The 23,107-nt window shown below is 48.0% G+C and overlaps 2 protein-coding genes across 5 annotated transcripts in view; one reads left to right on the forward strand and one right to left on the reverse strand.

Annotated features, from left to right (window-relative positions):
- CAPG (capping actin protein, gelsolin like) overlaps window positions 1-2,328 on the reverse strand; it is a 57,140-nt gene extending 54,812 nt beyond the window's left edge. The window contains exon 1 of one of the 3 annotated variants that reach the window (XM_056531071.1): window positions 2,206-2,328. The gene's annotated coding sequence lies outside the window, so the exon portion shown is untranslated. The remainder of the gene's footprint in view (window positions 1-2,205) is intronic. The other 2 variants (XM_056531069.1, XM_056531070.1) reach the window with 2 other exon arrangements.
- The window catches only part of CLDND1 (claudin domain containing 1), a 42,316-nt gene extending 19,326 nt beyond the window's left edge, over window positions 1-22,990 (forward strand). Inside the window, exons 1-5 of one of the 2 annotated variants that reach the window (XM_056531094.1) lie at window positions 2,319-2,441; window positions 15,903-16,216; window positions 16,318-16,425; window positions 21,233-21,370; window positions 21,456-22,990. In XM_056531094.1, the coding sequence (XP_056387069.1) occupies window positions 15,949-16,216; window positions 16,318-16,425; window positions 21,233-21,370; window positions 21,456-21,676 (735 nt within the window). In that variant the 5' untranslated portion in view covers window positions 2,319-2,441; window positions 15,903-15,948 and the 3' untranslated portion in view covers window positions 21,677-22,990. Of the gene's footprint in view, window positions 1-2,318; window positions 2,442-15,902; window positions 16,217-16,317; window positions 16,426-21,232; window positions 21,371-21,455 lie in introns of those variants that run through there. The other variant, XM_056531095.1, reaches the window with a different exon arrangement.
- The last annotated feature ends 117 nt before the right edge of the window (window positions 22,991-23,107 follow it).

Below are 23,107 nucleotides of genomic sequence, written 5' to 3' on the forward strand. Positions count from 1 at the left end.
TATATATATATACAGAGGAGAGGAGATCTATATATATATATATATATACAGAGGAGAGGAGATATATATATATATATATATATATACACAAAGGGAATAAACATGTGTATAGCAAAACCTGTGTTACTGCAATCCTTTCCTGTGAGGAATAATTAATTATATAGAAACATTTCAGGGGGGACAACATTTACCGCCATGACTGTAAAACATGAAATGCTATAATGAAAAATTGAGGTGCTTCGCTCACAAATTTGGTTAAATAGTTTGGACCATCCCACCACGATAAGGTGACCTCATTGGGACGGACCCTACACTATGAATTTGCCTCTGTACAGTCAGTTACCAGGCTTGTAAGGTCTGAGATAGGGATCAACTGATTATTGGTTTGGCCGATATTATCGGCCAATAATCGCCATTTTGGACATTATTGGTATCAGCAATTACCTTGCCGATATGCCCCTCCCCCCGGCCAGAGACGACCATCGCTGCCGCATCGCCTCCCCCCATCCTCTGCCCACATACCGCCGCCGCTGCCCCATCGCCGGTGTTATAATTACCTGTTCCCGGGGGTCCGCGATCCTTCTGGCTCCTGCGCTATTGCTGTGCACTATCACAGACACGCAGGACGCCGACGGAGCCAGAAGGATCGTGGACCCCCGGGAACAGGTAATTATAACACCGGGGATGGGGGGAGGCGATGGGGCAGCGGTATGTGGGCAGAGGATGGGGGTGGAGACGATGGGGAAACTGTGGTGGTTAGACTCAGGACAGGCAGGGGGAGAGAAGCGGGTGGCGGCGGTCTCTGGCACCGCAAAAGCCGCTACAGTTCATTGATTTATAGCCCCCACTTTAAATCATTGATCTGCAACGGCTTCTGCCCCGCCGGGGTGAGGGTTGAAATAGCCGATAACTTACACCAGAATATCAATATAAATTATCGTTATCGGCCTGAAAGGCCACAGATTATCGGTATTGGCCCTAAAATAATCGATATCGGTCGATCCCTAGTCTGAGACATCCAGCACCTTATAATATGGGTGGGGTGCAGGAACCAACATGGAGGTAACCACTCCCCCGTATGTGTAACACAAAGAAGGTTTTGTGATCCTCTGGGGTCCTGGTCGTAGTCTGGACTCAGCTAAAATATGTGTGCTATTAACCCCTTAAGGACCCGGACAATTTTCGCTTTTGAGCTTTCGTTTTTTTCCTCCTCCCCTTCTAAAAATCCCATTTTCAATTTTGCACCTACAGACCTCGTATACGGGAAAATAAAAACGTTATAGGGGCCAGAAGAAGCGGATTATAAACATACTGCTTTTCATACAAAAACTTATATCTATAGATATTTCTTTTTTTTTTTTTTAAATAGTAAAAATAAAACAATAAGACAAAACCTACATAAATTGGGGGTCGCTGTAATCGTATTGACCTACAGAATAAAGATAATGCGTCATTTATACCGTAAAGAGCGCTGCGGAGAAACGGAAGACCATAACAGGTGCAACGTTTTTTTTATTTTTATTTTGCCCCACAAATAATTTTTGGGGGGGCTTTGTTGTTTATTTTGTGGTCCTTACAATTGGCGGCGCAAAAAACAACAACAAGACTCATAGGGGTCTGTAGGGGGAAAAGTGAAAGCGTTATGGTTAAGGCGAGACGAAAAAAATCCCTGCGTCCGTAGTGTTTGCCAACCAGGGGTGCCTCCAGCTGTTGCAAAAACTACAACTCCCAGCATGTTGGACTATATAGTAGTATATAGTATAGGTCAGTGTTTGCCAACCAGGGGTGCCTCCAGCTGTTGCAAAAACTACAACTCCCAGCATGTTGAACTATATAGTAGTATATAGTGAAGGTCAGTGTTTTGCAACCAGGGGTGCCTCCAGCTGTTGCAAAAACTACAACTCCCAGCATGTTGAACTATATAGTAGTATATAGTGAAGGTCAGTGTTTCGCAACCAGGGGTGCCTCCAGCTGTTGCAAAACTACAACTCCCAGCATGCCCGGACAGCCTTTGGCTGTCTGGGCATGCTGGGAGTTGTAGTTTTGCAACAGCTGGAGGCACCCCTGGTTGGGAAACAGTGAGTTAAGAAGCTGACAACTCAGGGATTTCTTAGTTTCACCACACATACCAGAATAATTGTTCACAATATAAAGTAAATAAACCCCACAGGAGAAGCACAAACATCAGCATTCCGCCATAATTACTTCACTTCCGGTTGTCACCAGCAGGTGGCGCTGTACTCACACCGCCGAACGTTCCCTCTACCAGGTGTGTACGTGCTCACTGCGCATGCGGACGCCTCGGCTTGTCGACGGAACTATCCTTCCCACAATGCTTTGCGCCTGCTGACCCGGAAGTGGCGTCGTGACGGAGGCTAGGGCGGGGCGCCGCCGGCGGAAGTGACGTGCAGTAATCAGTGTGTTTATCCGTCTTGTGGATGGTATGTGATCTCTTATCTGTATTATTTGTAATCATTAGAATTAACCGGGCGGCCAGTGGCGGGAAACTACAAGGCCCAGTAGGGATATGGGGGGCACAAACTATCAGACTGTGTGCAGATTACGGACAGTCGCTGAGGGGGTCTTCATGGCCTCTGACTGACCGGGCAAAGTGGTCCAGCCGGGCATGATGGGAGTTGTAGTTCACCTGGAAAGCCACGGGGTGGGGGTGGAGGGCAATGCTCTAGTCCCTGACAAAAACCGAAGAGAATCCGGGCCCTGAGTTTCCATAGTAACCAGTCACAGCCCAGCTTTTCCATAGTAACCAGTCACAGCTCAGCTTTTCCATAGTAACCAGTCACAGCTCAGCTTTTCCATAGTAACCAGTCACAGCTCAGCTTTTCCACAGTAACCAGTCAGAGCTCAGCTTTTCCATAGTAACCAGTCACAGCTCAGCTTTTCCATAGTAACCAGTCACAGCCCAGCTTTTCCATAGTAACCAGTCACAGCTCAGCTTTTCCATAGTAACCAGTCACAGCTCAGCTTTTCCATAGTAACCAGTCACAGCTCAGCTTTTCCATAGTAACCAGTCACAGCTCAGCTTTTCCATAGTAACCAGTCACGGCTCAGCTTTTCCATAGTAACCAGTCACGGCTCAGCTTTTCCATAGTAACCAGTCACAGCTCAGCTTTTCCATAGAAACCAGTCACAGCTCAGCTTTTCCATAGTAACCAGTCACAGCTCAGCTTTTCCATAGTAACCAGTCACAGCTCAGCTTTTCCATAGTAACCAGTCACAGCTCAGCTTTTCCATAGTAACCAGTCACAGCTCAGCTTTTCCATAGTAACCAGTCACAGCTCAGCTTTTCCATAGTAACCAGTCAGAGCTCAGCTTTTCCATAGTAACCAGTCAGAGCTCAGCTTTTCCATAGTAACCAGTCACAGCTCAGCTTTTCCATAGTAACCAGTCACAGCTCAGCTTTTCCATAGTAACCAGTCACAGCTCAGCTTTTCCATAGTAACCAGTCACAGCTCAGCTTTTCCATAGTAACCAGTCACAGCTCAGCTTTTCCATAGTAACCAGTCACAGCTCAGCTTTTCCATAGTAACCAGTCACAGCTCAGCTTTTCCATAGTAACCAGTCACGGCTCAGCTTTTCCATAGTAACCAGTCACGGCTCAGCTTTTCCATAGTAACCAGTCAGTGCTCAGCTTTTCCATAGTAACCAGTCACAGCTCAGCTTTTCCATAGTAACCAGTCACAGCTCAGCTTTTCCATAGTAACCAGTCACAGCTCAGCTTTTCCATAGTAACCAGTCACAGCTCAGCTTTTCCATAGTAACCAGTCACAGCTCAGCTTTTCCATAGTAACCAGTCACAGCTCAGCTTTTCCATAGTAACCAGTCACAGCTCAGCTGTTCCATAGTAACCAGTCACAGCCCAGCTTTTCCATAGCAACCAGTCACAGCTCAGCTTTACCATAGCAACCAATCACAGCTCAGCTTTTCCATAGTAACCAGTCACAGCTCAGCTTTTCCATAGTAACCAGTCACAGCTCAGCTTTTCCATAATAACCAGTCACAGCTCAGCTTTTCCATAGTAACCAGTCACAGCTCAGCTTTTCCATAGTAACCAGTCACAGCTCAGCTTTTCCATAGTAACCAGTCACAGCTCAGCTGTTCCATAGTAACCAGTCACAGCCCAGCTTTTCCATAGCAACCAGTCACAGCTCAGCTTTACCATAGCAACCAATCACGGCTCAGCTTTTCCATAGTAACCAGTCACGGCTCAGCTTTTCCATAGTAACCAGTCACGGCTCAGCTTTTCCATAGTAACCAGTCACGGCTCAGCTTTTCCATAGTAACCAGTCACGGCTCAGCTTTTCCATAGTAACCAGTCACGGCTCAGCTTTTCCATAGTAACCAGTCACGGCTCAGCTTTTCCATAGTAACCAGTCACGGCTCAGCTTTTCCATAGTAACCAGTCACGGCTCAGCTTTTCCATAGTAACCAGTCAGCGCTCAGCTTTTCCATAGTAACCAGTCACAGCTCAGCTTTTCCATAGTAACCAGTCACAGCTCAGCTTTTCCATAGTAACCAGTCACAGCTCAGCTTTTCCATAGTAACCAGTCACAGCTCAGCTTTTCCATAGTAACCAGTCACGGCTCAGCTTTTCCATAGTAACCTGTCACGGCTCAGCTTTTCCATAGTAACCAGTCACGGCTCAGCTTTTCCATAGTAACCAGTCACGGCTCAGCTTTTCCATAGTAACCAGTCACGGCTCAGCTTTTCCATAGTAACCAGTCACGGCTCAGCTTTTCCATAGTAACCAGTCACCGCTCAGCTTTTCCATAGTAACCAGTCACAGTTCACCCTTTCCATAGTAACCAGTCACGGCTCAGCTTTTCCATAGTAACCAGTCACGGCTCAGCTTTTCCATAGTAACCAGTCACGGCTCAGCTTTTCCATAGTAACCAGTCACGGCTCAGCTTTTCCATAGTAACCAGTCACGGCTCAGCTTTTCCATAGTAACCAGTCACAGCTCAGCTTTTCCATAGTAAGCAGTCAGAGCCCAGCTTTTCCATAGTAACCAGTCGCAGCTCAGCTTTTCCATAGTAACCAGTCACAGCTCAGCTGTTCCATAGTAACCAGTCACAGCCCAGCTTTTCCATAGCAACCAGTCACAGCTCAGCTTTTCCATAGTAACCAGTCACAGCGCAGCTTTTCCATAGTAACCAGTCACAGCTCAGCTTTTCCATAGTAACCAGTCACAGCTCAGCTTTTCCATAGTAACCAGTCACAGCTCAGCTTTTCCATAGTAACCAGTCACAGCTCAGCTTTTCCATAGTAACCAGTCACAGTTCAGCTTTTCCATAGTAACCAGTCACCGCTCAGCTTTTCCATAGTAACCAGTCACCACTCAGCTTTTCCATAGTAACCAGTCACCGCTCAGCTTTTCCATAGTAACCAGTCACAGCTCAGCTTTTCCATAGTAACCAGTCACAGTTCAGCTTTTCCATAGTAACCAGTCACCGCTCAGCTTTTCCATAGTAACCAGTCACCACTCAGCTTTTCCATAGTAACCAGTCACCGCTCAGCTTTTCCATAGTAACCAGTCACAGCTCAGCTTTTCCACAGTAACCAGTCAGAGCTCAGCTTTTCCATAGTAACCAGTCACAGCTCAGCTTTTCCATAGTAATCAGTCACAGCTCAGCTTTTCCATAGTAACCAATCAGAGCTCAGGTTTTCCATAGTAACCAGTCACAACTCAGCTTTTCCATAGTAACCAGTCACAGCTCAGCTTTTCCATAGTAACCAGTCACCGCTCAGCTTTTCCATAGTAACCAGTCACCGCTCAGCGTTTCCATAGTAACCAGTCACCGCTCAACTTTTCCATAGTAACCAGTCACAGCTCAGCTTTTCCATAGTAACCAGTCACAGCTCAGCTTTTCCATAGTAACCAGTCACAGCTCAGCTTTTCCATAGTAACCAGTCACAGCTCAGCTTTTCCATAGTAACCAGTCACAGCTCAGCTTTTCCATAGTAACCAGTCACAGCTCAGCTTTTCCATAGTAACCAGTCACAGCTCAGCTTTCCTATAATAACCAGTCACAGCTCAGCTTTTCCATAGTAACCAGTCACAGCCCAGCTTTTCCATAGTAACCAGTCAGAGCTCAGCTTTTCCATAGTAACCAGTAACCGCTCAGCTTTTACATAGTAACCAGTCACAGTTCACCCTTTCCATAGTAACCAGTCACGGCTCAGCTTTTCCATAGTAACCAGTCACGGCTCAGCTTTTCCATAGTAACCAGTCACGGCTCAGCTTTTCCATAGTAACCAGTCACGGCTCAGCTTTTCCATAGTAACCAGTCACAGCTCAGCTTTTCCATAGTAAGCAGTCAGAGCCCAGCTTTTCCATAGTAACCAGTCGCAGCTCAGCTTTTCCATAGTAACCAGTCACAGCTCAGCTGTTCCATAGTAACCAGTCACAGCCCAGCTTTTCCATAGCAACCAGTCACAGCTCAGCTTTTCCATAGTAACCAGTCACAGCGCAGCTTTTCCATAGTAACCAGTCACAGCTCAGCTTTTCCATAGTAACCAGTCACAGCTCAGCTTTTCCATAGTAACCAGTCACAGCTCAGCTTTTCCATAGTAACCAGTCACAGCTCAGCTTTTCCATAGTAACCAGTCACAGTTCAGCTTTTCCATAGTAACCAGTCACCGCTCAGCTTTTCCATAGTAACCAGTCACCACTCAGCTTTTCCATAGTAACCAGTCACCGCTCAGCTTTTCCATAGTAACCAGTCACAGCTCAGCTTTTCCACAGTAACCAGTCAGAGCTCAGCTTTTCCATAGTAACCAGTCACAGCTCAGCTTTTCCATAGTAATCAGTCACAGCTCAGCTTTTCCATAGTAACCAATCAGAGCTCAGGTTTTCCATAGTAACCAGTCACAACTCAGCTTTTCCATAGTAACCAGTCACAGCTCAGCTTTTCCATAGTAACCAGTCACCGCTCAGCTTTTCCATAGTAACCAGTCACCGCTCAGCGTTTCCATAGTAACCAGTCACCGCTCAACTTTTCCATAGTAACCAGTCACAGCTCAGCTTTTCCATAGTAACCAGTCACAGCTCAGCTTTTCCATAGTAACCAGTCACAGCTCAGCTTTTCCATAGTAACCAGTCACAGCTCAGCTTTTCCATAGTAACCAGTCACAGCTCAGCTTTTCCATAGTAACCAGTCACAGCTCAGCTTTTCCATAGTAACCAGTCACAGCTCAGCTTTCCTATAATAACCAGTCACAGCTCAGCTTTTCCATAGTAACCAGTCACAGCCCAGCTTTTCCATAGTAACCAGTCAGAGCTCAGCTTTTCCATAGTAACCAGTAACCGCTCAGCTTTTACATAGTAACCAGTCACAGCTCAGCTTTTCCACAGTAACCAGTCAGAGCTCAGCTTTTCCATAGTAACCAGTCACAGCTCAGCTTTTCCATAGTAATCAGTCACAGCTCAGCTTTTCCATAGTAACCAATCAGAGCTCAGGTTTTCCATAGTAACCAGTCACAACTCAGCTTTTCCATAGTAACCAGTCACAGCTCAGCTTTTCCATAGTAACCAGTCACCGCTCAGCTTTTCCATAGTAACCAGTCACCGCTCAGCTTTTCCATAGTAACCAGTCACCGCTCAACTTTTCCATAGTAACCAGTCACAGCTCAGCTTTTCCATAGTAACCAGTCACAGCTCAGCTTTTCCATAGTAACCAGTCACAGCTCAGCTTTTCCATAGTAACCAGTCACAGCTCAGCTTTTCCATAGTAACCAGTCACAGCTCAGCTTTTCCATAGTAACCAGTCACAGCTCAGCTTTTCCATAGTAACCAGTCACAGCTCAGCTTTTCCATAGTAACCAGTCACAGCTCAGCTTTCCTATAATAACCAGTCACAGCTCAGCTTTTCCATAGTAACCAGTCACAGCCCAGCTTTTCCATAGTAACCAGTCAGAGCTCAGCTTTTCCATAGTAACCAGTAACCGCTCAGCTTTTACATAGTAACCAGTCACAGCTCAGCTTTTCCATAGTAACCAGTCACAGCTCAGCTTTTCCATAGTAACCAGTCACAGCTCAGCTTTTCCATAGTAACCAGTCACAGCTCAGCTTTCCTATAATAACCAGTCACAGCTCAGCTTTTCCATAGTAACCAGTCACAGCCCAGCTTTTCCATAGTAACCAGTCAGAGCTCAGCTTTTCCATAGTAACCAGTAACCGCTCGGATTTTATCCATAGCAACTATTCAGCTATACCAGAACGTCTTAATATTGTTTTCTAATCAACTGGTGCCAGAAAGTGCTACAGATTTGTAAATTACTTCTATATAAAAATCTTAACCCTTCCAGTACTCATCAGCTGCTGTATGCACCACAGGAAGTTGTGTAGTTCTTTCCAGTCTGACCACTTGTCAGGAACTGTCCAGAGCAGGAGAAAATCCCATAGCAAACCTCTGGACAGGTTCTGACGTGGTCAGACTGGAAAGAACTACATAACTGCCTGTGGAGCATACAGCAGCTGATTAGTACTGGAAGGGTTAAGGTTTTTATATAGAAGTAGTTTACAGATATGTATAACTTTCTGCCACCAGTTTATTTGAAAACATTATTATTCCACTGGAGTACCCCTTTAAGATGTGAAAGCTTAGTTGTGATTGGTTGCTATGGGAAAATCTCTTCATTTCGGACATAAATCTGCGCCATTGTGCGTATCATATTGTAGGGACCGTTACTGAGGCCTCCATCAGCCGGGCTCTGGGGCCTATTTATTTATTATTATTTTTTTAGTGTTCATTTTTATATATTTCTGTTTTCTGTTAGTGAATGGAAATTTCCAAAGGAGCCCTGTGCAGTCAGTAACTGTCTAAAAGTAAAATAAAAAAATAAAATATATATATATATATATATATACATTTATTTCATTCACTGACTGCAACCAAGGATGGATTTTTTAGGTTACTATTATAATACAGTAACATGTTTCCCGCTTGCTCTGTCTCCTCACATTATAATACAGTAACACGTTTCCCACTTGCTCTGTCTCCTCACATTATAATACAGTAACATGTTTCCTGTTTGCTCTGGCTCCTCACATTAGTACAGTACAGTAACATGTTTCCCACTTGCTCTGTCTCCTCACATTATAATACAGTAACATGTTTCCCGCTTGCTCTGTCTCCTCACATTATAATACAGTAACACGTTTCCCACTTGCTCTGGCTCCTCACATTAGTACAGTACAGTAACATGTTTCCCGCTTGCTCTGGCTCCTCACATTATTACAGTACAGTAACGTTTCCCGCTTGCTCTGGCTCCTCACATTCTTACAATACAGTAACGTTTCCCGCTTGCTCTGGCTCCTCACATTATTACAGTACAGTAACGTTTCCCGCTTGCTCTGGCTCCTCACATTCTTACAATACAGTAACATTTCCCGCTTGCTCTGGCTCCTCACATTATTACAATACAGTAACGTTTCCTGCTTGCTCTGGCTCCTCACGTTATTACAGTACAGTAACGTTTCCCGCTTGCTCTGGCTCCTCACATTACAGTACAGTAACGTTTCCCGCTTGCTCTGGCTCCTCACATTCTTACAGTACAGTAACACATTTCCCGCTTGCTCTGGCTCCTCCTATTACAGTACAGTAACATGTTTCCCGCTTTCTCTGGCTCCTCCTACTATAGTACAGTAACACATTTCCCGCATGCTCTGGCTCCTCCTATTACAGTACAGTAACATTTCCCGCTTGCTCTGGCTCCTCACATTATTACAGTACAGTAAGATTTCCCGCTTGCTCTGGCTTCTCCTATTATAGTACAGTAACACGTTTCCCGCTTGCTCTGGCTCCTCCTATTACAGTACAGTAACATTTCCCGCATGCTCTGGCTCCTCCTATTACAGTACAGTAATGCTTCCCGCTTGCTCTGGCTTCTCCTTTTACAGTACAGTAACACGCTTCCCGCTTGCTCTGGCTTCTCCTATTACAGTACAGTAACGTTTCCCGCTTGCTCTGGCTCCTCACATTACAGTACAGTAACACGTTTCCCGCATGCTCTGGATTCTCCTATTATAGTACAGTAACATTTCCCGCTTGCTCCGGCTCCTCACATTATTACAGTACAGTAACGTTTCCCGCTTGCTCTGGCTCCTCACATTACAGTACAGTAACACGTTTCCCGCTTGCTCTGGCTTTTCCTATTATAGTACAGTAACACGTTTCCCGCTTGCTCTGGCTTCTCCTATTATAGTACAGTAACATGTTTCCCGCTTGCTCTGGCTTCTTCTATTATAGTACAGTAACACGTTTCCCGCTTGCTCTGGCTTCTCCTATTATAGTACAGTAACACGTTTCCCGCTTGCTCTGGCTTCTTCTATTATAGTACAGTAACATGTTTCCCGCTTGCTCTGGCTTCTATTACAGTACAGTAACACGTTTCCCGCTTGCTCTGGCTTCTCCTATTATAGTACAGTAACACGTTTCCCGCTTGCTCTGGCTTCTATTACAGTACAGTAACGTTTCCCGCTTGCTCTGGCTCCTCACATTACAGTACAGTAACACGTTTCCCGCATGCTCTGGCTTCTCCTATTATAGTACAGTAACGTTTCCCGCATGCTCCGGCTCCTCCTATTACAGTACAGTAACATTTCCCGCTTGCTCTGGCTCCTCACATTATTACAGTACAGTAACACATTTCCCGCTTGCTCTGGCTCCTCACATTATTACAGTACAGTAACACGTTTCCCACTTGCTCTGGCTCCTCACATTATTACAGTACAGTAACACGTTTCCTGCTTGCTCTGGCTCCTCCTATTACAGTACAGTAACATGTTTCCCACTTGCTCTGGCTCCTCACATTATTACAGTACAGTAACGTTTCCCGCTTGCTCTGGCTCCTCACATTCTTACAATACAGTAACGTTTCCTGCTTGCTCTGGCTCCTCACATTATTACAATACAGTAATGTTTCCTGCTTGCTCTGGCTCCTCACGTTATTACAGTACAGTAACGTTTCCCGCTTGCTCTGGCTCCTCACATTCTTACAGTACAGTAACGTTTCCCGCTTGCTCTGGCTCCTCACATTCTTACAGTACAGTAACACATTTCCCGCTTGCTCTGGCTCCTCCTATTACAGTACAGTAACATGTTTCCCGCTTTCTCTGGCTCCTCCTACTATAGTACAGTAACACGTTTCCCGCTTGCTCTGGCTTCTTCTATTATAGTACAGTAACACATTTCCCGCTTGCTCTGGCTTCTCCTATTATAGTACAGTAACACGTTTCCCGCTTGCTCTGGCTTCTTCTATTATAGTACAGTAACACGTTTCCCGCTTGCTCTGGCTTCTATTACAGTACAGTAACACGTTTTCCGCTTGCTCTGGCTCCTCACATTATTACAGTACAGTAACACGTTTCCCACTTGCTCTGTCTCCTCACATTATAATACAGTAACACGTTTCCCGCTTGCTCTGTCTCCTCACATTATAATACAGTAACATGTTTCCTGCTTGCTCTGGCTCCTCACATTATAATACAGTAACATGTTTCCTGCTTGCTCTGTCTCCTCACATTATAATATAGTAACATGTTTCCTGCTTGCTCTGGCTCCTCACATTATAATACAGTAACATGTTTCCTGCTTGCTCTGGCTCCTCACATTATAATACAGTAACATGTTTCCTGCTTGCTCTGTCTCCTCACATTATAATACAGTAACATGTTTCCTGTTTGCTCTGGCTCCTCACATTAGTACAGTACAGTAACATGTTTCCCGCTTGCTCTGGCTCCTCACATTATTACAGTACAGTAACGTTTCCCGCTTGCTCTGGCTCCTCACATTCTTACAATACAGTAACGTTTCCCGCTTGCTCTGGCTCCTCACATTATTACAGTACAGTAATTTTTCACCGCTTGCTCTGGCTCCTCACATTCTTACAATACAGTAACATTTCCCGCTTGCTCTGGCTCCTCACATTATTACAATACAGTAACGTTTCCTGCTTGCTCTGGCTCCTCACGTTATTACAGTACAGTAACATTTCCCGCTTGCTCTGGCTCCTCACATTATTACAGTACAGTAACGTTTCCCGCTTGCTCTGGCTCCTCACATTCTTACAGTACAGTAACACATTTCCCGCTTGCTCTGGCTCCTCCTATTACAGTACAGTAACATGTTTCCCGCTTTCTCTGGCTCCTCCTACTATAGTACAGTAACACATTTCCCGCATGCTCTGGCTCCTCCTATTACAGTACAGTAACATTTCCCGCTTGCTCTGGCTCCTCACATTATTACAGTACAGTAAGATTTCCCGCTTGCTCTGGCTTCTCCTATTATAGTACAGTAACACGTTTCCCGCTTGCTCTGGCTCCTCCTATTACAGTACAGTAACGTTTCCCGCATGCTCTGGCTCCTCCTATTACAGTACAGTAATGCTTCCCGCTTGCTCTGGCTTCTCCTTTTACAGTACAGTAACACGCTTCCCGCTTGCTCTGGCTTCTCCTATTACAGTACAGTAACGTTTCCCGCTTGCTCTGGCTCCTCACATTACAGTACAGTAACACGTTTCCCGCATGCTCTGGATTCTCCTATTATAGTACAATAACATTTCCCGCTTGCTCCGGCTCCTCACATTATTACAGTACAGTAACGTTTCCCGCTTGCTCTGGCTCCTCACATTACAGTACAGTAACACGTTTCCCGCTTGCTCTGGCTTTTCCTATTATAGTACAGTAACATGTTTCCCGCTTGCTCTGGCTTCTTCTATTATAGTACAGTAACACGTTTCCCGCTTGCTCTGGCTTCTCCTATTATAGTACAGTAACACGTTTCCCGCTTGCTCTGGCTTCTTCTATTATAGTACAGTAACATGTTTCCCGCTTGCTCTGGCTTCTATTACAGTACAGTAACACGTTTCCCGCTTGCTCTGGCTTCTCCTATTATAGTACAGTAACACGTTTCCCGCTTGCTCTGGCTTCTATTACAGTACAGTAACGTTTCCCGCTTGCTCTGGCTCCTCACATTACAGTACAGTAACACGTTTCCCGCATGCTCTGGCTTCTCCTATTATAGTACAGTAACGTTTCCCGCATGCTCCGGCTCCTCCTATTACAGTACAGTAACATTTCCCGCTTGCTCTGGCTCCTCACATTATTACAGTACAGTAACACATTTCCCGCTTGCTCTGGCTCCTCACATTATTACAGTACAGTAACACGTTTCCCACTTGCTCTGGCTCCTCACATTATTACAGTACAGTAACACGTTTCCTGCTTGCTCTGGCTCCTCCTATTACAGTACAGTAACATGTTTCCCGCTTGCTCTGGCTCCTCACATTATTACAGTACAGTAACGTTTCCCGCTTGCTCTGGCTCCTCACATTCTTACAATACAGTAACGTTTCCTGCTTGCTCTGGCTCCTCACATTATTACAGTACAGTAACGTTTCCCGCTTGCTCTGGCTCCTCACATTCTTACAATACAGTAACATTTCCCGCTTGCTCTGGCTCCTCACATTATTACAATACAGTAATGTTTCCTGCTTGCTCTGGCTCCTCACGTTATTACAGTACAGTAACGTTTCCCGCTTGCTCTGGCTCCTCACATTATTACAGTACAGTAACGTTTCCCGCTTGCTCTGGCTCCTCACATTCTTACAGTACAGTAACACATTTCCCGCTTGCTCTGGCTCCTCCTATTACAGTACAGTAACATGTTTCCCGCTTTCTCTGGCTCCTCCTACTATAGTACAGTAACACGTTTCCCGCTTGCTCTGGCTTCTTCTATTATAGTACAGTAACACGTTTCCCGCTTGCTCTGGCTTCTCCTATTATAGTACAGTAACACGTTTCCCGCTTGCTCTGGCTTCTTCTATTATAGTACAGTAACACGTTTCCCGCTTGCTCTGGCTTCTATTACAGTACAGTAACACGTTTCCCGCTTGCTCTGGCTTCTCCTATTATAGTACAGTAACACGTTTCCCGCTTGCTCTGGCTTCTATTACAGTACAGTAACGTTTCCCGCTTGCTCTGGCTCCTCACATTACAGTACAGTAACACGTTTCCCGCATGCTCTGGCTTCTCCTATTATAGTACAGTAACATTTCCCGCATGCTCCGGCTCCTCCTATTACAGTACAGTAACATTTCCCGCTTGCTCTGGCTCCTCACATTATTACAGTACAGTAACGTTTCCCGCTTGCTCTGGCTTTTCCTATTATAGTACAGTAACACGTTTCCCGCTTGCTCTGGCTTCTCCTATTATAGTACAGTAACACGTTTCCCGCTTGCTCTGGCTCCTCACATTACTACAGTACAGTAACGTTTCCCGCTTGCTCTGGCTTTTCCTATTATAGTACAGTAACACGTTTCCCGCTTGCTCTGGCTTCTCCTATTACAGTACAGTAACGTTTCCCGCTTGCTCTGGCTCCTCACATTACAGTACAGTAACACGTTTCCCGCTTGCTCTGGCTTCTCCTATTATAGTACAGTAACACGTTTCCCGCTTGCTCTGGCTTCTATTACAGTACAGTAACGTTTCCCGCTTGCTCTGGCTCCTCACATTACAGTACAGTAACACGTTTCCCGCATGCTCTGGCTTCTCCTATTATAGTACAGTAACATTTCCCGCATGCTCCGGCTCCTCCTATTACAGTACAGTAACATTTCCCGCTTGCTCTGGCTCCTCACATTATTACAGTACAGTAACGTTTCCCGCTTGCTCTGGCTTTTCCTATTATAGTACAGTAACACGTTTCCCGCTTGCTCTGGCTTCTCCTATTATAGTACAGTAACACGTTTCCCGCTTGCTCTGGCTCCTCACATTACTACAGTACAGTAACGTTTCCCGCTTGCTCTGGCTTTTCCTATTATAGTACAGTAACACGTTTCCCGCTTGCTCTGGCTTCTCCTATTACAGTACAGTAACGTTTCCCGCTTGCTCTGGCTTCTTCTATTATAGTACAGTAACACGTTTCCCGCATGCTCTGGCTTCTCCTATTATAGTACAGTAACGTTTCCCGCTTGCTCTGGCTCCTCACATTACAGTACAGTAACATGTTTCCCGCTTGCTCTGGCTTCTCCTATTACAGTACAGTAACGTTTCCCGCTTGCTCTGGCTCCTCACATTACAGTACAGTAACACGTTTCCCGCTTGCTCTGGCTTCTCCTATTACAGTACAGTAACGTTTCCCGCTTGCTCTGGCTCCTCACATTACAGTAACACGTTTCCCGCTTGCTCTGGCTTCTCCTATTATAGTACAGTAACACGTTTCCAGCTTGCTCTGGCTTCTCCTATTATAGTACAGTAACACGTTTCCCGCTTGCTCTGGCTTCTCCTATTACAGTACAGTAACACGTTTCCCGCATGCTCTGGCTTCTCCTATTATAGTACAGTAACGTTTCCCGCTTGCTCTGGCTCCTCACATTACAGTACAGTAACATGTTTCCCGCTTGCTCTGGCTTCTCCTATTACAGTACAGTAACGTTTCCCGCTTGCTCTGGCTCCTCACATTACAGTACAGTAACACGTTTCCCGCTTGCTCTGGCTTCTCCTATTACAGTACAGTAACGTTTCCCGCTTGCTCTGGCTCCTCACATTACAGTAACATGTTTCCCGCTTGCTCTGGCTTCTCCTATTATAGTACAGTAACACGTTTCCCGCTTGCTCTGGCTTCTCCTATTATAGTACAGTAACACGTTTCCCGCTTGCTCTGGCTTCTCCTATTACAGTACAGTAACACGTTTCCCGCTTGCTCTGGCTTCTATTACAGTACAGTAACGTTTCCCGCTTGCTCTGGCTCCTCACATTACAGTATAGTAACGTTTCCCGCTTGCTCTGGCTTCTCCTATTATAGTACAGTAACACGTTTCCCGCTTGCTCTGGCTTCTTCTATTATAGTACAGTAACACGTTTCCTGCATGCTCTCTCACAGATGCGCCCTCCAGCACGCTGACCAGGAGGCAGGACTCGGGGACGCCATGGATAACCGCTTTGCCACAGCTCTGGTGATCGGAAGCGTCCTGTCCCTCCTGTCGGTGATTTACCTGGCGGCAGCGGTGGGCACCGTCTCCTGGTATCACTACTTCACCTCCCCCGTCCTCGCCAACGTCAGCGAGACGGCCGCCAACGAGTTTGTGAATGAGCCGGAGGCAAACGAGAAGGCGTACACGGACGCACTGTACCACTGTAACGGCAGCCTGGGGCTCTGGCACCAGTGCATCACCTACCAGCACTACGACGCCGACGGTGGGTATCTGCGGGGCCCCTGACGAGAGGTGGGCGTGGCATGTGCAGAGTGGCCCCGGGGAGGTGTAGTTCAGCACTCACTACTCTCTCTCTCCTCACAGATCTCTCCTCCAGCTCCCGATGCGTCTCGCTCTCGTTTTCTGATCAGTTCTTAGAGAAATATTCACAGCCTGGAAATCACAACACGGAGATCGATCTGCTGCGCACATGTGAGTAGCCGCGCCTCCGACCGTACGCGACTGTGACAATTAGGGGGCGCTCTACTGACTATAGCGAAGCGTCCATCAGGCACTGCCTGTCCTAAACAGCAGGGGGCAGCGTGGGACAGAGAGACATCTCAGTGCAGTCAATGAAAATAGAGGGATCGGGCACTGCAGAGAGGCCGACACTAGGGAAACTGTGGAGGTAATAAAACGGGAGGAGTCCTGCTGTGATTACAGGGGGTAATAGGATGGGAGGAGTCCTGCTGTGATTACAGGGGGTAATAGGATGGGAGGAGTCCTGCTGTGATTACAGGGGGGTAAAAGGAAGGGAAAAGTCCTGCTGTGATTACAGGGGGTAATAGGACGGGAGGAGTCCTGCTGTGATTACAGGGGGTAATAGGATGGGAGGAGTCCGGCTGTGATTATGGGGGTAATAGGATGGGAAGAGTCCTGCTGTGACTACAGGGGGTAATAGGATGGGAGGAGTCCTGCTGTGATTACAGGGGGTAATAGGATGGGAGGAGTCCTTCTGTGATTACAGGGGGTAATAGGATGGGAGGAGTCCTGCTGTGATTACAAGGGGTAATAGGATGGGAGGAGTCCTGCTGTGATTACAGGAGGTAATAGGATGGGAGGAGTCCTGCTGTGATTAAAGGGGGTAATAGGATGGGAGGAGTCCTGCTGTGATTAAAGGGGGTAATAGGATGGGAGGAGTCCTGCTGTGATTACAGGGGGTAATAGGATGGGAGGAGTCCTGCTGTGATTACAGGAGGTAATAGGATGGGAGGAGTCCTGCTGTGATTAAAGGGGGTAATAGGATGGGAGGAGTCCTGCTGTGATTACAGGGGGTAATAGGATGGGAGGAGTCCTGCTGTGATTACATGGGGTAATAGGATGGGAGGAGTCCTGCTGTGATTATGGGGGTAATAGGATGGGAGGAGTCCTGCTGTGATTACAGGGGGTAATAGGATGGGAGGAGTCCTGCTGTGATTATGGTGGTAATAGGATGGGAGGAGTCCTGCTGTGATTACAGGGGGTAATAGGATGGGAGGAGTCCGGCTGTGATTATGGGGGTAATAGGATGGGAAGAGTCCTGCTGTGACTACAGGGGGTAATAGGATGGGAGGAGTCCTGCTGTGATTACAGGGGGTAATAGGATGGGAGGAGTCCTTCTGTGATTACAGGGGGTAATAGGATGGGAGGAGTCCTGCTGTGATTACAAGGGGTAATAGGATGGGAGGAGTCCTGCTGTGATTACAGGAGGTAATAGGATGGGAGGAGTCCTGCTGTGATTAAAGGGGGTAATAGGATGGGAGGAGTCCTGCTGTGATTAAAGGGGGTAATAGGATGGGAGGAGTCCTGCTGTGATTACAGGGGGTAATAGGATGGGAGGAGTCCTGCTGTGATTACAGGAGGTAATAGGATGGGAGGAGTCCTGCTGTGATTAAAGGGGGTAATAGGATGGGAGGAGTCCTGCTGTGATTACAGGGGGTAATAGGATGGGAGGAGTCCTGTTGTGATTACATGGGGTAATAGGATGGGAGGAGTCCTGCTGTGATTATGGGGGTAATAGGATGGGAGGAGTCCTGCTGTGATTACAGGGGGTAATAGGATGGGAGGAGTCCTGCTGTGATTAAAGGGGGTAATAGGATGGGAGGAGTCCTGCTGTGACTACGGGGGGTAATAGGATGGGAGGAGTCCTGTTGTGATTACAGGGGGTAATAGGATGGGAGGAGTCCTGCTGTGATTATGGGGGTAATAGGATGGGAGGAGTCCTGCTGTGATTATGGGGGTAATAGGATGGGAGGAGTCCTGCTGTGATTATGGGGGTAATAGGATGGGAGGAGTCCTGCTGTAATTACAGGTGGTAATAGGATGGGAGGAGTCCTGCTGTAATTACAGGGGGGTAATAGGATGGGAGGAGTCCTGCTGTGATTACTGGGGGTAATAGGATGGGAGGAGTCCTGCTGTGATTATGGGGGTAATAGGATGGGAGGAGTCCTGCTGTGATTACAGGGGGTAATAGGATGGGAGGAGTCCTGCTGTGATTACAGGGGGTAATAGGATGGGAGGAGTCCTGCTGTGATTACAGGGGGTAATAGGATGGGAGGAGTCCTGCTGTGATTACAGGAGGTAATAGGATGGGAGGAGTCCTGCTGTGATTAAAGGGGGTAATAGGATGGGAGGAGTCCTGCTGTGATTACAGGGGGTAATAGGATGGGAGGAGTCCTGTTGTGATTACATGGGGTAATAGGATGGGAGGAGTCCTGCTGTGATTATGGGGGTAATAGGATGGGAGGAGTCCTGCTGTGATTACAGGGGGTAATAGGATGGGAGGAGTCCTGCTGTGATTAAAGGGGGTAATAGGATGGGAGGAGTCCTGCTGTGACTACGGGGGGTAATAGGATGGGAGGAGTCCTGTTGTGATTACAGGGGGTAATAGGATGGGAGGAGTCCTGCTGTGATTATGGGGGTAATAGGATGGGAGGAGTCCTGCTGTGATTATGGGGGTAATAGGATGGGAGGAGTCCTGCTGTGATTATGGGGGTAATAGGATGGGAGGAGTCCTGCTGTAATTACAGGTGGTAATAGGATGGGAGGAGTCCTGCTGTAATTACAGGGGGGTAATAGGATGGGAGGAGTCCTGCTGTGATTACTGGGGGTAATAGGATGGGAGGAGTCCTGCTGTGATTATGGGGGTAATAGGATGGGAGGAGTCCTGCTGTGATTACAGGGGGTAATAGGATGGGAGGAGTCCTGCTGTGATTACAGGGGGTAATAGGATGGGAGGAGTCCTGCTGTGATTACAGGGGGTAATAGGATGGGAGGAGTCCTGCTGTGACTACGGGAGGTTATAGGATGGGAGGAGTCCTGCTGTGATTACAGGGGGTAATAGGATGGGAGGAGTCCTGCTGTGATTACAGGGGGTAATAGGATGGGAGGAGTCCTGCTGTGATTACAGGGGGTAATAGGATGGGAGGAGTCCTGCTGTAATTACAGGAGGTAATAGGATGGGAGGAGTCCTGCTGTGATTACAGGGGGTAATAGGATGGGAGGAGTCCTGCTGTGACTACGGGAGGTTATAGGATGGGAAGAGTCCTGCTGTGATTACAGGGGGTAATAGGATGGGAATAGTCCTGCTGTGATTACAGGGGGTAATAGGATGGGAGGAGTCCTGCTGTGATTACAGGGGGTAATAGGATGGGAGGAGTCCTGTTGTGATTACAGGGGGTAATAGGATGGGAGGAGTCCTGTTGTGATTACAGGGGGTAATAGGATGGGAGGAGTCCTGTTGTGATTACAGGGGGTAATAGGATGGGAGGAGTCCTGTTGTGATTACAGGGGGTAATAGGATGGGAGGAGTCCTGCTGTGATTACAGGGGGTAATAGGATGGGAGGAGTCCTGTTGTGATTACAGGGGGTAATAGGATGGGAGGAGTCCTGTTGTGATTACAGGGGGTAATAGGATGGGAGGAGTCCTTTTGTGATTACAGGGGGTAATAGGATGGGAGGAGTCCTTTTGTGATTACAGGGGGTAATAGGATGGGAGGAGTCCTTTTGTGATTACAGGGGGTAATAGGATGGGAGGAGTCCTTTTGTGATTACAGGGGGTAATAGGATGGGAGGAGTCCTGCTGTGATTACAGGGAGTAATAGGATGGGAGGAGTCCTGCTGTGATTACAGGGGGTAATAGGATGGGAGGAGTCCTGCTGTGATTACAGGGAGTAATAGGATGGGAGGAGTCCTGCTGTGATTACAGGGGGTAATAGGATGGGAGGAGTCCTGCTGTGATTACAGGGGGTAATAGGATGGGAGGAGTCCTGCTGTGATTACAGGAGGTAATAGGATGGGAGGAGTCCTGCTGTGATTACAGGGGGTAATAGGATGGGAGGAGTCCTGCTGTGATTATGGGGGTAATAGGATGGGAGGAGTCCTGCTGTGATTACAGGGGGTAATAGGATGGGAGGAGTCCTGCTGTGATTACAGGGGGTAATAGGATGGGAGGAGTCCTGCTGTGATTACAGGGGGTAATAGGATGGGAGGAGTCCTGCTGTGATTACAGGAGGTAATAGGATGGGAGGAGTCCTGCTGTGATTACAGGGGGTAATAGGATGGGAGGAGTCCTGCTGTGATTACAGGGGGTAATAGGATGGGAGGAGTCCTGCTGTGATTACAGGGGGTAATAGGATGGGAGGAGTCCTGCTGTGATTACAGGGGGTAATAGGATGGGAGGAGTTCTGCTGTGATTACAGGGGGTAATAGGATGGGAGGAGTCCTGCTGTGATTATGGTGGTAATAGGATGGGAGGAGTCCTGCTGTGATTACAGGGGGATAGTAGGATGGGAGGAGTCCTGCTGTGATTATGGGGGTAATAGGATGGGAGGAGTCCTGCTGTGATTACAGGGGGATAGTAGGATGGGAGGAGTCCTGCTGTGACTATGGGGGGTAATAGGATGGGAGGAGTCCTGCTGTGATTACAGGGGGTAATAGGATGGGAGGAGTCCTGCTGTGATTACAGGGGGAGGGGGTAACAGGATGGGAGGAGTCCTGCTGTGTTTTGGGGATAGAGTAGGGGGCAGTTTTGCTTTGACTATGCAGGATAGAGCAAGGTGCAGGGTTTGCCCCTAGACCTGACTAATATTGCAGATATTGCCGAGGTACCTGGTGATAAGGGGGAATCCCGCTTAGTCAGGGTGGGGCTCTGCGTCCATTTACTCCCCATAATAGTATCTGCTCCTGGGAGGATGGTGGGGCCCCAGTAGTCAGATCAGGAGCCCCCGTCATCATTGTGTAACCCAGTCCTTTGTTTCAGATCTTTGGCGCTGTCAGTTCCTGCTCCCCTTGGTGGCCCTGGGACTGATATTTTTCGGAGCGGTGGTGGGTCTGGCGGGATGTGTGTGCCGCAGTCTGTATCCAGCTCTGGGGACCGGGGCCCTCCATCTCCTGGCAGGTATGTAGCGGTGGTCAGTGTGGTTCATCTATACAGTCTCATCCCCCGGGGTCCTCACAGTCTCTGTCCTCTCTGTCTCTCACAGGTGTCTGCACATTGGGAGCCGTCCTGTGTTTTGCCATTGGGGTGCACCTGCTGCAGCGGAGCCTGCCCCCTCCAGCGGGGGTCCGGGGGGAGTACGGCTGGTCCTTCTGCTTGGCGTGCGTCTCTTCTCCTCTGCAGATCATGGCCGGGGCCCTGTTTCTTTGGGCGTCTCGCGCCAGCCGTAAAGAGTATTCCTTGATGATGGCGTACCGCGTGGCGTAAAGGGACTGACCGTGGTGCCAGGATTCAATGCGGGTCATACGAGTCCTCCGAAAACCTGTCCTGAAGTTTTTATATTTTAGTTTTTACCAGAGTCCCCCCCGATGTGGATGGTCCTTGGATTGTTGATGTCATTCTCCAGTATTTATAGATGCCTCTGGCGGTGACACCGATCCTGGCCCCATGGTGTAGGACGCTGCCCAGGATCTACAGCTCCGCCCACTGTGGGGAGGGCTTAACATGGGGTCAGAGGTGTCCGCATCCACGCAGCACTCAATCCAAAGAAGCTCTGTGTAGCTGATGGTCCTGGTGGGCTGCGCCTGATCCATCACAGTGTAGCTGCCGGGCTGCTCCTGATCAGTCACAGTGTAGCTGCCGGGCTGCTCCTGATCCGTCACAGTGTAGCTGCCGGGCTGCTCCTGATCCGTCAGAATGTAGCTGGAGGTCCTGGTGGGCTGCTCCTGATCAGTCACAGTGTAGCTGGCGGTCCTGGTGGGCTGTGCCTTATCTGTCAGTGTAGCTGGCGGTCCTGGTGAGCTTGTCTGATTTGTCAGTGTAGCTGGCGGTCTGTGTCTGATCTGTCAGTGTAGCTGGCAGTCCTGGTGGGCTGTGTCTGATCTGTCAGTGTAGCTGGCGGTCCTGGTGGGCTGTGTCTGATCTGTCAGTGTAGCTGGCGGTCCTGGTGGGCTGTGTCTGATCTGTCAGTGTAGCTGGCGGTCCTGGTGGGCTGTGTCTGATCTGTCAGTGTAGCTGGCGGTCCTGGTGGGCTGTGTCTGATCTGTCAGTGTAACTGGCGGTCCTGGTGGGCTGTGTCTGATCTGTCAGTGTAGCTGGCGGTCCTGGTGGGCTGTGTCTGATCTGTCAGTGTAGCTGGCGGTCCTGGTGGGCTGCTCCTGATCAGTCTCACATCTGGTGATATATTTACGTCGTGTAGTTTTAGATTTATGTAGCATTTTATGGTTCCCAGCAAAAACTTATCCTGACGGGGGCGGAGCTTTTATCTGTATTGTGGTGTCATGCTCCTCCCCTCAGGCTCTCTCCACTAGGCATCCAGGACTGTTTCTCTTAGCTAGCGATCCCCAACCTGTGGCTCTTCAGCTGTTGCAAAACTACAACTCCCAGCAGGTGTTGTAGTTGTGTAAGTGCGGGGAGCAGCACATTGGGGATCGGCGCGTTAAGTCTTACGGAAGACAAGTGAATCGCAAACAATGATGATCTACAAAGGGAGATGATGAGGCGGAGTCCAGACTGCGGGGATTTCTCTGCCCCGTTATATAGAGCGTTCTGATGACATCACACGGCTGTCTTACCTGATGACATCACACGGCTCTTACCTGATGACATCACAACGCCGTTGGGTCAGGGGTGGCGCCGCCTCACATCAGGGACTTTTATCAGGACTTAATTTTCTGTTTTTAATGTTTTAACGTTTAT

Source organism: Hyla sarda, chromosome 7 (assembly GCF_029499605.1).
Source record: "Hyla sarda isolate aHylSar1 chromosome 7, aHylSar1.hap1, whole genome shotgun sequence".
Taxonomy (NCBI): domain Eukaryota; kingdom Metazoa; phylum Chordata; class Amphibia; order Anura; family Hylidae; genus Hyla; species Hyla sarda.